Source organism: Haliotis rufescens, unplaced genomic scaffold, assembly GCF_023055435.1.
Source record: "Haliotis rufescens isolate VD_foot unplaced genomic scaffold, xgHalRufe1.0.p SCAF_9, whole genome shotgun sequence".
Classification (NCBI taxonomy): domain Eukaryota; kingdom Metazoa; phylum Mollusca; class Gastropoda; order Lepetellida; family Haliotidae; genus Haliotis; species Haliotis rufescens.
Window position 1 is genome coordinate 45,544,794 of NW_025964383.1, and position 14,490 is coordinate 45,559,283.

Sequence of the window (14,490 nt, forward strand, 5' to 3'; positions counted from 1 at the left end):
CACAGCAGACAGCAATAATCCAACTGTTTGACAGCAGTTAGCAATAATCCAGTCATATCACAGCAGACAGCAATAATCCAGTCATATCACAGCAGACAGCAATAATCCAGTCATATCACAGCAGGCAGCAATAATCCAACTGTTTGACAGCAGTCAGCAATAATCAAGTCATATCACAGCAGGCAGCAATAATCAAGTCATATCACAGCAGGCAGCAATAATCCAGTTATATCACAGCAGACAGCAATAATTTAACTGTTTGACAACAGTCAGCAATAATCCAGTCATAACACAGCAGACAGCAATAATCCAGTCATATCATATCACAACAGTCAGCAATAATCCAGATATATCACAACAGTCAGGAATAATCCAGATATATCACAACAGTCAGGAATAACCTATATTTGTCACGGCATTCGGCAATAATGCAACTAGATCACATTAATCATATATATCGTCTTTCTCTTAGTAGTCAGCAACAACCCTGTTATATCACAATACTCAGACATAATCCAGCTATATCACAGCAGTCAGAAATGATAAATCTAGACAACAGGAGACACCAACGATTCGGCTTATCAAAGCAGTAAGGAAAACTCTAGCCATATCACAGTTTGCAGTAATAATCAATCAAAACCACAGCAATCTGCAATAACCCCGTAGTCAGCAATATTCCACCTGTATCACAACAGTCAGCAATATTCCACCTGTATCACAGCAGTCAGCAACATTCCACCTGCATCACAGCAGTCAGCATTATTCCACCTGTATCACAGCAGTCAGCAATATTCCTCCTATATCACAACAGTCAGCAATATTCCACCTGTATCTCAGCAGTCAGCAATAATCCATCACTATAACAGCAGTCACTGAACTTAACTCCTTGATGGAGAGGCACTCTTCTAAAGTCACTCTTACCCTCAAAATTGAATCATATATAGTTCCTCCAAATAGTCATAAATATAACTTCAAATGAAGTGTTTTAAATTCATATGGAAGGGTATACCTGATAAAATGAAACGTGATATCATGAATTATGATGTTTAATCCTGAACATGCCTGAATTAAAGGACCTCATTTTTGAAGGAAATGATAGCATCACAGAAGTTTAGGTGTGTAAATTGATAAGATACCAGCAATCGAAAGATGAATTTATCCTTCTTAACCAATAAATGTTTGATATGGTTTGCAGGCAGCCACTACATAATTCAAACAAATACCCCGTATTCGGGAAAGATGTCCTTTGAGTTTGGTCGAAATTCAATATTAAATTCAGAACTCCAAACATGATGAAAACAAGAATTTCAAGCCCAACATTTATGGACTAATGATGATATTAATGTGGATAAAATACCGATTATGTAAATTAGAAAGGTCTGGTACAAGAACAATTTGATACATAAGGAAGGTAGATTACTAACCAATGAAGAATTCAAAAATAGATAGTCAATTAAAACACATATTTGGAATTATGAATGTGTTAAAAGTGTCATGTCATATGCATGAAAACTGGATATAAAGCAATTTAAGAAACCCTTGTGTACCCATTCAATCTTCTGCAAGTCAACTTTACACTTGGAAGTCAACATATGAACGCTACTCTTCTCAATTCAAATTACACCAGTTGCCATGTTATTCCAGATGAAATGTGTTGAAAACGCGTCAAACTAATTAACATTCTAAAACAATTCTAGTTATAACCAGTATGTTGATTCTATGTAGATATATGCACACATATCCCGTTGCTCCCCCCTCAGAGTATCACTGTATCGTGATTTGTGATATAGTGGTTGTTTTAAACACTCAAAACAAAATGTTGTCATTCGATGAAAAACATATAAGGTGCTATGACGTCAGAGACTGTGACTTCATTGAGCGTTAAGTCATTCTTTTTATACCATCGAATGTTTTGTGTATCAGATTTTGATGAATCTATTTTGAACCATGTGGGAAAGCATTTTACCATAATCTGTATGAACCGCATCACTATTTTGTCAACAGAAGCCTAGGAAGAAGCAGCTTTCGACTTTATTCTCTCTAACCAAAGGAAAGAAAACGGAAATTACCACAATGACATAATAGAGTAGACTTAAAGCATGTGAACCTGGAGCCAGTCAGTCCGTTAACTCACCCTTTCCAGACGAATAAACCAGGAGATGTACACATACATGCAAATCGTCATTACACTGTTCCTACATTTATATGTGCTATTTTAAAACTCAATTCTGGGTGCGAATATTAGATATTTTGATTTCAAGGCAAACTGTAATTACATGTTAAATGATGATTTAATAATATGCCAAAAATGGCGATAATTACTATGTTCCTAATTTTCCTTTGATTAAAATGACAGTTGATGATATCACAGAACCGGATATTTCCCACGAAATTGAAATCCTTCAAGTGTATGTGTATGTGTTATGTAATTTTAATGTTATTTGACTTCAAACTGAAGGCAGAAGACGAGGGACGAGAATGTGGCATCCAGGTTTTTTTAATGAACCTTGAGTGGAAAAGTAATGTTGATTTATTGTCCTTTATTGCCGATCCACAAATGTTCAACTCGGGTTGCCACATGAAAAGTAGTTCCGGTCTAAAAGTCGTGTAAAGTCTTAAAGTGGAGCTTAAACTTTGTAAACGTCACTTTTTTAAGTTTGTTGAAAGACGAACGGGTCATGTGAGCAGGGACTAAACCAATCACATATAAATATATATAAGAAATAAACGACGATTTAGAGTTATTTATGGTACAATACAACAGTGCAGGAAGAATAAACCATGAGGTGCGCAGTGTTTTACGAGTCATTTATTTCTCATGTTTCTTAAGGATGTCAATAAATTGTACAAGCTTTTACAAATTAACCCGTATTTAAATAATTATGACTTCCCGAATACAATCCGACCTCGGCAATGTCGGACAACTTCAGTGTTTCTACAGGTGGGATTATGTTTGGCATTTTACAATTTTCGTCGATTATCTGCATCTGTATTCCCATTTCACAACACCGATTGTCATATCACTCCAACTTTTGTGAGCGATCGTTCGGCTTTGCGTTCATGTTAGCAACTATTATTTTATGAGACACGAGGTGATTCATTTATACTTCCCCATTTTGAGGAAGAATACAGTTTCCCGGAAATATAAACTCTGACTCCACGACTGCTGGTCACACGCTTAGCCCCATCAGTTAGCTGAACACAGCAACATTGACAATGTCTATCTCTAATAATCAGTAAGTAGGTTTAATGTACACACATTTACAGTGCCATGACCTTGTTTTAATTGTTATTCATATCGGTATACAATCTTTTACATTTTCAGACACTTCAAGACTTCTGTGACGATGCTGTTTTTGGCGTTCAATGTACTAATCATACGAGGTAAGTTCTTAACATATTCCTTGTTTTAATCACTTTCTCTGCTACAGAAGATCAGTGTATAAGTAATGCATTAGTTTGTCTGACTTTTCTTCCAACACTGACTTATAAATTGAAATAAGAGTAAGGATAGGGTATATTGATGAACAGTTTCTTTATTACAACTTCTCATTTACAAAGTTTTCATCCATTTATCTTATCTCTACTTAGTACCCTAACTTCTAAACGCTTCTCAAAGAAGTTGAAATGAGAGGTCGTCATGCTCCACTGATCTTAGCGATTCACCTGCTAATCACGATCGAGCGGTCGGTCGCTCGGCTTCAGTTCTTCGACTCTCTGGCCATAAGGCCAGCTCAAGGGAACAGATGGTCTGTAAATTTCATTATGTAGCATTTTAATCTTATGTTCTTTCCATGTGTTTATTTGATATATGGTATCTCCTATGTATGTGCAAACATTTTCACATGTTGAAAATGTTTTCTGATTAGTAAATTCGATTTTCATGTAGTGGAGGGATAATCATACATATCTGAAAGAATTTATGGATGGCAATCACTTTATTATGAGTAACACAATGTTTCGAATTGTATGTTTACTTCTTCACCAGGTGAAATGGTGATACACTTTGAACTCCAAAAAGTGATGTTTCTCATAAAAAAGAATTTGACTTCCATACATTATTTTCCTTATGTGTATCGCTTCTAAATGTCATTCAAATACTTTTTATGAGGAACATACTTCTCGGGATAGATTACGCACCAGTTAAAATATTGTCAATACGTAGCTACTTTCTCAGTCTATGGATGCAACAAGAGAAGGAGCCCTTTCCTGTCACTGATAAGTGTCTTATAAGTAAGCCCAACAGGGGGAGTTCTTGAAAAGCCAAGCAGAATGTCCTGCCCATTTTGCATCGAGAGTCACAGTTAGAAGTGTTACGGGGCACTTCTTAAGAAGAAACTGTTCCATGCATTTGTAACGAAGTGAATAAATGGTCAACGCAGCAATCATTCGTCACTATTTCAGCTGATATGTTATCAAACACAGACGCTTTACCGATTTTCGACCAGGAAACTGCCTTTACTACTTCAGCCCGAGTAAGCGCCGGGTCCCCGTGCTGCGTATATTTAGTTAACTTATTATCGTAGCGATAGTAGCACCGAATACAGTTAATCGTAGTTCTGTTTCCAACTAGCTAGTACATAATTTACATACTTGGGTATATTCTTCAAAACGGGTATTTTAAGTTCCATGTCTTAATTAAAAACAAGGTCATCTTGAGCTTGGTTTACGTAACTAAAATCTCCTATGGATTTGTTGATTTATTTTGCATAGTCTACAATAATGTAATTAAATTCTTTTCCACATTGGAACCACCCATTTAACTTACGAAAGTTGGTATCAACAAGGAAATATATCAATAACTACCCACGAATGTTTACTGATATATCGCGGATATCTCGGTTTGGTATTGAATCAACTCCATATGCAAAATCATCGTGATCACGGGTTCTGGCGTTAAAACCTCTACAAACGAGTATGATACATTGACATTGGTAATTATAGAATATTTAAGTGATTCAATTGCTGTGGGAGATGAGTTTTATTATTCCTATGGATGTAAAGGTTTTCTCATACAGCGATGTGAACTCTTAATTAAAGAGTTTCCAAACTTTCCAAGTTAAGACATTTATGATCATTAACAATGTAAGAGATAAAAAGGCCGATCTGAATGCCTTAACAATGTGTCATAGGATTGTTAAATTGTATTACTATAAACGTATCCTATTCTCATAATTCGTGTTAAATGCTGTCATTTCAATTTGTACATGTAATAAATTGCATATAATTGTATTTCATGTACCCCCGTTGATGCTTTCCGAGAATCAATGGGTTGGAGTAAACAAACTAACATATTCTTTTATTGTTTATATTTCAGTGGTCTTTTTATTATTCTCAGTTGTAAGGTTGATTCGTATCTGTCGAAGATCCTAAGCTATATATCTAGCCCAAAGGAGTTAGAAATAACGGGCTTCGATTGTAATTAATGCATGGTTAAGGATAACAAATAGCAAACTCACATTTATCAAAATAATTGTGAAGATATAACGAAATCTAATACGAATGAAAAAATGAGCATTACAAAACAGGTCAATGCAAATCAAACATTCCAAAGTTGATCATGTCACGCCCTTCTTGATGTCATACTGAACACCATACTGATTCTATATTTTCAGCCACGCCATGCCGCAATGGTCAGCACTGCCGAGAATGTGACGATGACGGAGACTGTTCACAGTGTGAACGTGGATACTTTGGCAAGAAATGCAGGTCAGAGTGCAGCAGCAGATGCACAAATCGGTCGTGTGAACTCACAAAGGGAAGAGGCATCGAGACATGCACGGAGGGATGTGTTCCAGGTTTCCAGGGTACAAGCTGCAACATACCATGTGACAACCCTGGGACACAATGTGCAGTGTGTGACGGTGGATGTGATGGAGGATACTGCAGGCTGAATTCATCCTGCGTTTCTGGATGTGTTGACTCCTACTATGGCCTTGACTGTAAGAACTGCTCTGAGAGATGTAAATCCTGTAAAAGGTCTTCAGGGATATGTGACGATTGCCACGCCCCATACAGGGGTCTGAACTGTGATATGTCATGTGAGAACTGTCCAGGATCTTGTGAGTCTGGATGTGAAGGAGGCTGTAAACCTGGCTTCTATGGACCTTGGTGTGATAAGGTGTGCAGTGAAAACTGCCGTCCTGGCACCGACACAGATGCAGTTTCTATCTTGGAATGTGACAGAAACGTCTCCATCAATTGCATCACCGAATGCAATAAAACCACAGGAGATTGTGTCGTCGGTTGTAATGCCGGATGGTATGGTAAAAACTGTTCATCCCGCTGTAACCCAGAGTGTTCGTATGTGGCCTGCGCTGAGTCAGGGGCGTGTGTAGATGGTTGTGCACCAGGGTATGCTGGGACTGACTGCTCATGCAACGAGAACTGCATCGATCTTGATTGCCACTCGGAGAACGGAACCTGTGTGAAAGGATGTAACAATGGTTATTATGGTGCGTTTTGTAACAACACCTGTGAGATATGCGTTGATGGTGTTTGTGACCGGAAGTTTGGATTCTGCAACAAAGGATGTAATATTACTCACCAGACTTGCAAATCTACATGTCGACATGATTGTCCCATAGAGACATGCCTTGAAGACAGAAGGTGTTCTGGTAAACATGGACAAACAATTCTTACTTATCGTCAATGCAAGATTTGTCTTTACTGCCATTTACTTATATTAGCACGTCCCATTTTAATTCTGGAAACCCAAAAGTTCAGAAACTCTACGGTCTTTGCCGACTTGCGGTCAAAGGTATTTACAAAATTAAACATGCTGTTTTCATGGGAACATACCAAGGGATATATTCATTCATATTCATATATGTATTCATTCAAGTATCATGACACAAAATTTAACTCATTTTAGCTTAATTCAACTATTTTATAGCGATATTGAAATATTTCGCCCATGGGCGAGAAAAAGGTTTGGCCAATGGGCAGGCCAATGGGCGAGAATATGTTCCTTTACTCAAAACTCATGTTTTTGTTTGGCAAATACATTAAATGTCTTCATTCAAGTATCATGACACACAATTTAACTCATTTTAACTAAATTAAACGATTTTATAGCGATATTCGAATAGTTTTCCCATGGCCGAGATAAAGGTTTGGCCCATGGGCGAGAATATTTTCCTTTACTCAAAACTTATGTTTTTGTTATGCAAATACATGCAGGTGTGCTTACCATTTTTATGGCACATAATGTAACTCAATTTTACTTAATTCAACTATTTTATAGCGTTATTGAAATATTTCACTCATGGGCGAGAAAAGGTTTGGCCCATGGGCAGGCCCATGGGCGAGAATATTTCCCTTTGCTCAAAACTTGTGTTTTAGTGTCGCATATACACAAAGGTGTTCTTAGAAGTTTCATGTCACATAATTTAACAAATTTTAACTTAATTCAACTATTTTACGGCGTTATTGAAATATTTCGCCCTGGACGAGAAAGTTTGGCCCATGGGCGAGAATATTTTCCTTTGCTCAACAGTCTTAGTTTCGCAAATACATAAAGGTGTGTCTACATGCATGACACATGATTTAACTATTTTACGGCGTTATTAAAATATTTCGCCCATGTTTTCGTCAGTCCCTTTAAAGCACCAACTAACTGTGTGCAAAGTATATTGTATCATGTGAAATATACTTTATATTATATCATTAAATTACTTTTAAAAAGGGCATTTGGTTGGATGTTTCCTTTATAGAAGTTCTACAAATTTCACCTGTTTTACAAATAGTAGCAATCTGTAATGAATCCGGCCTTACCTCTCAAAACGTTTTGACAGTTTATCATACGAATTCATGTGCGTGTACTCCAATTCATTAAAGTTTAGTTAGTTTCTATTTCATTTCCTATTTCATGTCCCGTTGATACATCATACTGGGCAATTACGTGACACTAGGTGTGCAATATACAGTTACGCGTGCGCGTATTTTAATGGGAAAAACTATTCGTCTTTTATTGCATAACGATTGGCTGAATATCTTACATTCAAATGAAATCTCGATATTTATTTAATTACATGCGGTGTCGAACTGACCAGTGGGAATTGTGTTTCAATGTGATTGAGGAAAACGTGAGTGAATATTGTGACACTTAAGCAACTTTTAACTGCATTGTCAATTTTGGTATGAAAATGGTAATAGTTCAGAAAAACGCAACAGTCTTCTTATGATAATTCTCATATTCTCATTAGTACGTTATGTCTAATTACAGTGTCGGCCTTATTTAAAGGTGAGTCTACAATACTTGCTCTCGGTCTATTACAATCTGCCACACCACGCGTGAATAAACAGTTATGCAGGTGTTGCTGTGTACATGTATATTTTTTGTGGATACATGTATTACATATTTTCGTTGGTATGTGGATATATTAAGCACAAAGACACAAAGAGTTTATGAAAAATGAATTGGCGCCTTGATATATATATTCAACGGGAATGAAACTTGTATTTTCTCCGCGATCCTGATGTGAATCATCGTTTAATGGGTCATTCATTAAAAGTATGTTGTGAGGCGATATCAAAGGAGCCGCTCAGTTTACACAGTGTCGTCCGTTTCGCGTGAACTACAACCCCACCCTGTCCATAATAGTTATGTAATCGGTACACAAATATATTTGATGCGATGTCAGTGTGGAAGGAGTTTGAATTAAGTCCGCCACTGGCCTCAGAAATCCTCAAAGTATAGTAACAATCAACAAGGCCAATGCCGTACTAATAACCTAGTGACTCACGTAACAACGGCTGTCAATCTGTCTGCTACAGCTACCATACCATCATCCCTGTTACAACTGGCGTATTAACGGTTTATTCAAAATAGTAATTGTAGAAACGTCGTTAACAGACTAACGTACGTCGTATTCAGTCCTCAACTGGATGTTACCTTCCTTATATCAGCTAACAGCCCTGTTTGTGAAAATATTTACTAGACATAAGATTTAAAGACTAATAAAATCAATTGTAAGACCGCATAGACCATAAAACCGAATAACATATGTCTTGGTATCATCTCTTGTGTATTAGATGATGGTAATGACCTGAAATGTTATAACGTTAGATTAAGACGGAGAAACATTCAAGTGTTTTACAATACTTGGAAACATGAGCAATAAGATGTAGCAACATAAACATGCATTTAATTGGGAAATGGTGAAAACAAATTGAAAAGGATTTTAATACAAAATTATTGAACTAAATAACTTGCCTGAACAGAAGGGGTACCCAAACTTGTTTGACAGTTATTCGTGTGTTGTATACTGTCGAATGGGGCTCATGTGTGTACGTAGGGTACACATATCTATTGCAAGTTTTAGTACTCATACACTTTCTCTTTTTGTTTTGATATGATTTCTATTTTCGTACATGATATGATTTCACTTTATCTTTTGCTGCTATGTTTTTATATGTTCGAGTAGCTGTCTGTCCCTCATAAATTGACATAGTTCTGCCTCGCTATTGCATCTCTTGACTACAGGAGATCTACAGCATATAGCGGATCTAACTGCAATTCTTGTTTTAACCGAGCCCGGGTTTGACATTCCAGTAATTGGATTCAGGTTGATTGCAAGATATGCATGCCTCGTCATAGTGATTGTTGTGAATTTCTCAAAGTTGTGTCTGTTTGTTAGTTGTTTAACGCCGCACTTAGCAATATTTCAGCTGTAAGACGGCGGTCTGTAAATAATCGAGTCTGGACCAGACAATCCAGTGATTGAAATCATGTGCATCGATCCACGCAATTGGGATACGATGACATGCATCAACCATGTCAGCGAGCCTGACCACGCGATCCCGGTAGTCGCCTCTTACAACAAGCGCTGTCGCCCTTTTACGCCAAGAATGGGTTGTTGAAGATCTTCACGGGTCCATTGACGCAGGGATTTGTGTAAAGTCATTCAGACAGCATACAATGCCAACTCAAAAATTATACTAAATGTCTCCGCAAAGTAATATAGTACGGAACTTAGAGTACATGTAGGATTATAATCAGTTTAGGGAGATGTTTAATCCATATAACGTGTTATTATTCTACCTAACAATGTATTTAATGAACTGAATGCAAAACAAACTCAAAGGCTAAACGGTTTCATTGAAAAAACTACCCCTGGTCTTGCCTAATAACACAACTGCAACCCGACACAGATTAAACGCAACTTACAAACACAATCATAATCTGGTTAGTCTGTATCACTCAACAAGTTGGAGCTGCTTACTCTGCCCACAGTATGACAGTATTGGGCAGCTTAGTAATTAGGAGGTAAAACTAGGCAGGTACACTGGTCACACTTGATTGGTCTGTCGGATGATAAGGTCGCCTGTCAATTGGGAGTGAACCAAAGAAATATTGTGTGTGTCCTTTTGCAGATTTAGCCTCAGAATGTGCTGATTCGAATTGGGAACGAAAATAATTGCTTATCATGAGTATATATGATACAGTTAAAAGTTACTTGTACACTGTAGATGTATTCACTTTAAAGTCGTATACGACCTTCGCGAGCGAGTTGAATGATCCAGGTTAATTGCAACGAAGTCTAGAAAGGGTTATACAGTTTTGTATTTGGTAATGTGTAGGTTTGTTAAATATGATTTTTTAATTCCTTTATTTCAATATGTAAAAAAATAATTATGCGCTTAAAAACAGAGCTGACTTGATGGGATATATGGCGTTAGCCACCTGAGATTGTCTGTTGGACACTGTTTAACCTGTGTCCTCACCCTGGTTGTCGTTACCGTTGTTATAAGGGATTAAGAGCTACGGATCATTGCATTTTTGGTTACAGTCTGTCTCACTAAAGTGTACATGTGCAGGTGAACTCTGTTCAATTAGTATATGAAATGCCCCAAAATGTGAACTCCAGACAATAATAACCTGAGAGTATATCCACGTGCGTCTGCCTTTCCCCTCGTTCACCTTCGAAATCCTTGATTATTATATCATGCCACAGTTCTGAAATTAAGTGACAATGTTGCTGAACAGTAGAATCTGATGGACGTATTGTGCAGAACCTGTTTGACACTATGGGTTCCAGGACCACTAACACTCTGAGCTGAAAAAGTTTGGCCCTAACCGCCCCAACATCTACAAGTGTCCCATGCTGAGACCTTTCTCAAAATACAGGCAGATGGCAGGCTGCCAACAAAGAGAAGAAAATATCGCAACCCCGACACAAGTGTGCTCAGTCAAACAATGAACTTACGATCGGCCGAAAACAACTCCATTTGAGTATGCCGATGCTGTATCTCAACCGTGTTGGCCTGAAAATTTAAGCATGCTCATTAAATCCATAATCGTATAATTATTGTTAATAGAAACCGTGTCTTAATTTGTTCTTGCACTGTATCTTATCGTGTATTTCATGTATATATGTGTAATGTGTATATGTATAAATGACTACACTTATACCGCATATTCTGCAACAGACTATAATTAATCACCTTATTTTTGTCTCTCCATTTACCATGGCTGACTGCACTAATAGCCTTTTAAAAGTGGACACCGATTTCAGTATACATGTAGGCTTTTTGTTCGAAAAGGAATATGTAACAGTAACAGTTAACTGTGTACTAATAACATGTTTTAAGTTATCAGTTTTGCGTTCTGATATACAGTGAGTGAGTTGGGTTTAACGCCGCTTTTAACAGTATTCCAGTTATATCGCGGCGTGTCAGCTTAATGTGGCAGGAAAGCCCGAAGTGATGCAGGTCTCAGACGTTTACCACTTCGGTGAAACCCACGAGCATGGGTATGGTGCTGACAAACCTAGAAACATAATCAGGGCGAACCGGGATTCGAACCCACAATCATAGGTTTCTGGCGTGCCCAAGGGACGCATCTCTGCACAGCGAATCGCGGCGCCTTAGACGACTGGGCCACCCGTGCCCCCCTGGGATACAGTGATGTAAGCATTTTCTACAATCAACAATACATGTATATAATTAAATACAAAACGCTCTGCCGTTTTTTTTTGTCGAAATCATTCGATCAAGTAAAAATGACGGCGTGACAAGACGAATCAACTATTTATATTCGATAAAAGAAAATTTCTAACAAGCAGATACATTAGAGACAGTGACTAGACTACATGTACGTTATCCGTATCAATCAAAGGTGTAAATAAACCCTGAAAATCATATCTGTCGGAGACCTACCAAATTACCAAGTTTAATCATTCCTATATTTTTTATAATGCAAATACTTTAGTGATACATTTTTTAGAGGAGAGGGCATACACACAAGTATATTTTGCTTCCGTGTGTGAATGCAGGTTGTATTTGGCATCTCAGTTCTCAGTTTCATACCGGTTGTATGTCTGAATTTGTATATGGAACCATGCGTACAGCATGACAATTACTTGCCAGTTAATTAGTACAATAATGTTTTATAAAAATCTATTTCAATTTGTTTTCACCATTTTCCCTATTCCATGCATGTTTATGTTGCTACATCTTATTGCTCATGTTCTCAAGTATTATAAAACACTTTAATGTTTCTCCGTCTTAATCTAACGTTATAACATTTCAGGTCATTACCATCATCTAATACACAAGAGATGATACCAAGACATATGTTATTCGGTTTTATGGTCTATGCGGTCTTACAATTGATTTTATTAGTCTTTAAATCTTATGTCTAGTAAATGTTTTCACAAACAGGGCTGTTAGCTGATATAAGGAAGGTAACATCCAGTTGAATTCCCAGTTGACGTACTTACTGTTTTTAATCATATATGAGGACTGTATACGACATACGTTAGTCTCTTAACGACGTTTCTACAATTAATATTTTGAATAAGCCAGTTGTAACAGAGATGATGGTATGGTAGCTGTAGCAGACAGTTTGACAGCCGTTGTTACGTGAGTCACTAGGTTATTAGTACGGCATTGACCTTGCTGATTGTTACTATACTTTGAGGATTTCTGTGGCCAGTGGCGGACGTAATTCAAACTCCTTCCACACTGACACGCATCAAATATATTTGTGTACCGATTACATAACTATTATGGAGAGGGTGGGGTGGTAGTTTACCGGACGACACTGTGTATATTGGGCGGCTCCTTTGATATCTCCTCCAAACATACTTTTATTGAATGACCCCATTAAACGATGATACACATCTCGATGAATATTTCAAGGCACTAATTCATCTTTCATAAACATTTTTTGTCTTTGTGCTTAATATATCCACATATCAACGGAAATTTGTAAAACATGTATCCACAAAAAAATATACATTTTCAGGCTAGGTATTTGCCCACAGCAACACCTGCATAACTGTTTATTCACGCGTGGTGTGGTAGATCGTAATTGACCGAGAGCAAGTATTGTAGAATCACCTGTAAATAAGGCCGACACTGTAATTAGTTACAACGTCCTAATGAGAATATGAGAATTATCATAAGAAGGCTGTTGTTTTTTTCTGAACTGTTACCATTTTCATACCAAAAGTGACAATGCATTTAAAAGTTGCTTTAGTGTTATAATATTCACTCAAGTTTTCCTCAATCGCCTGTACACATAATTCCCATTGGTCAGTTCGACACCGCATATAATTAAATAATTATTTCGATATTTCGTTAGAATGTGGGATATTCAGCCAGACGTTATGCAATGAAAGACGAAACTTTTTTTGTTTCCATTAAAATACGCGCACGTGTACCTGTATATCGCATACCTAGTGTCACGTAATTGCCCAGTGTGATGTATCAACGAGACATAAAATGGGAAATGAAAACGAAACTAGCTAATCTTTAAAGTGTTGGAAAATGTCGCCAACGAATTGGCGTATCGTTGCAATATGTAAAAAAGGTGAAATTTGTAAAACTTCTGTAAAGGAAACATCCAACCAAAGGCCCTTTTTAAATAGTAATGTAATGATATAACATAAAGTATATTTCACATGATACAAAATAGTCTGTACACAATTAGTTAATTATTTAAAGGGACTGACGAAAACATGGGCGAAATATTGTTATAGTTGAATTAAGGTAAAATGAGTAGAATCATGTGTCAAGCTTATAAAACTTTATGTATTTGCGAGACTAAAACTGTTTAGCAAAGGAAAATATTCTCGCCCATGGGCGAAATATTCCAATATCGCAATAAAATCGTTGAATTAAATTAAAATGAGTTAAATTTTGTGTCATGATACTTGAATGAATACATTTAATGTATTTGCGAAACAAAAACATGAGTTTTGAGGAAAGGAACATATTCTCGCCCATGGGCCTATCCATTGGCCAGGTCCATGGGCGACATAGTGTAAATATTGAGTTTTTGAACAATGTTTTTTTCATTGTATTCACTCACGGAAGGTGACAAGTGTTCCTCAAACTACTAAAGCTTAGATTTACATATATTTTACTTGAACTTGTTTAGACGTAGCTTTACATATACAGCCCCGTGTTTTGATCTGCGCCGAGCCGGCTGGTAGCTGCATATTACAACGACTGTAGAGATAAACTATCTTAACAATAAAC

At 37.1% G+C, this 14,490-nt stretch overlaps 1 protein-coding gene across 1 annotated transcript; it reads left to right on the plus strand.

The window, feature by feature from the left end:
• Positions 1–4,184: 4,184 nt before the first annotated feature.
• LOC124149948 (cell death abnormality protein 1-like) lies at positions 4,185–8,701 on the plus strand. Its single transcript, XM_048390441.1, has 4 exons — positions 4,185–4,233; positions 5,616–6,617; positions 8,228–8,245; positions 8,646–8,701. Exons 1-4 carry the CDS (start codon positions 4,185–4,187, stop codon positions 8,699–8,701), a joined length of 1,125 nt encoding a protein of 374 aa, XP_048246398.1.
• The last annotated feature ends 5,789 nt before the right edge of the window (positions 8,702–14,490 follow it).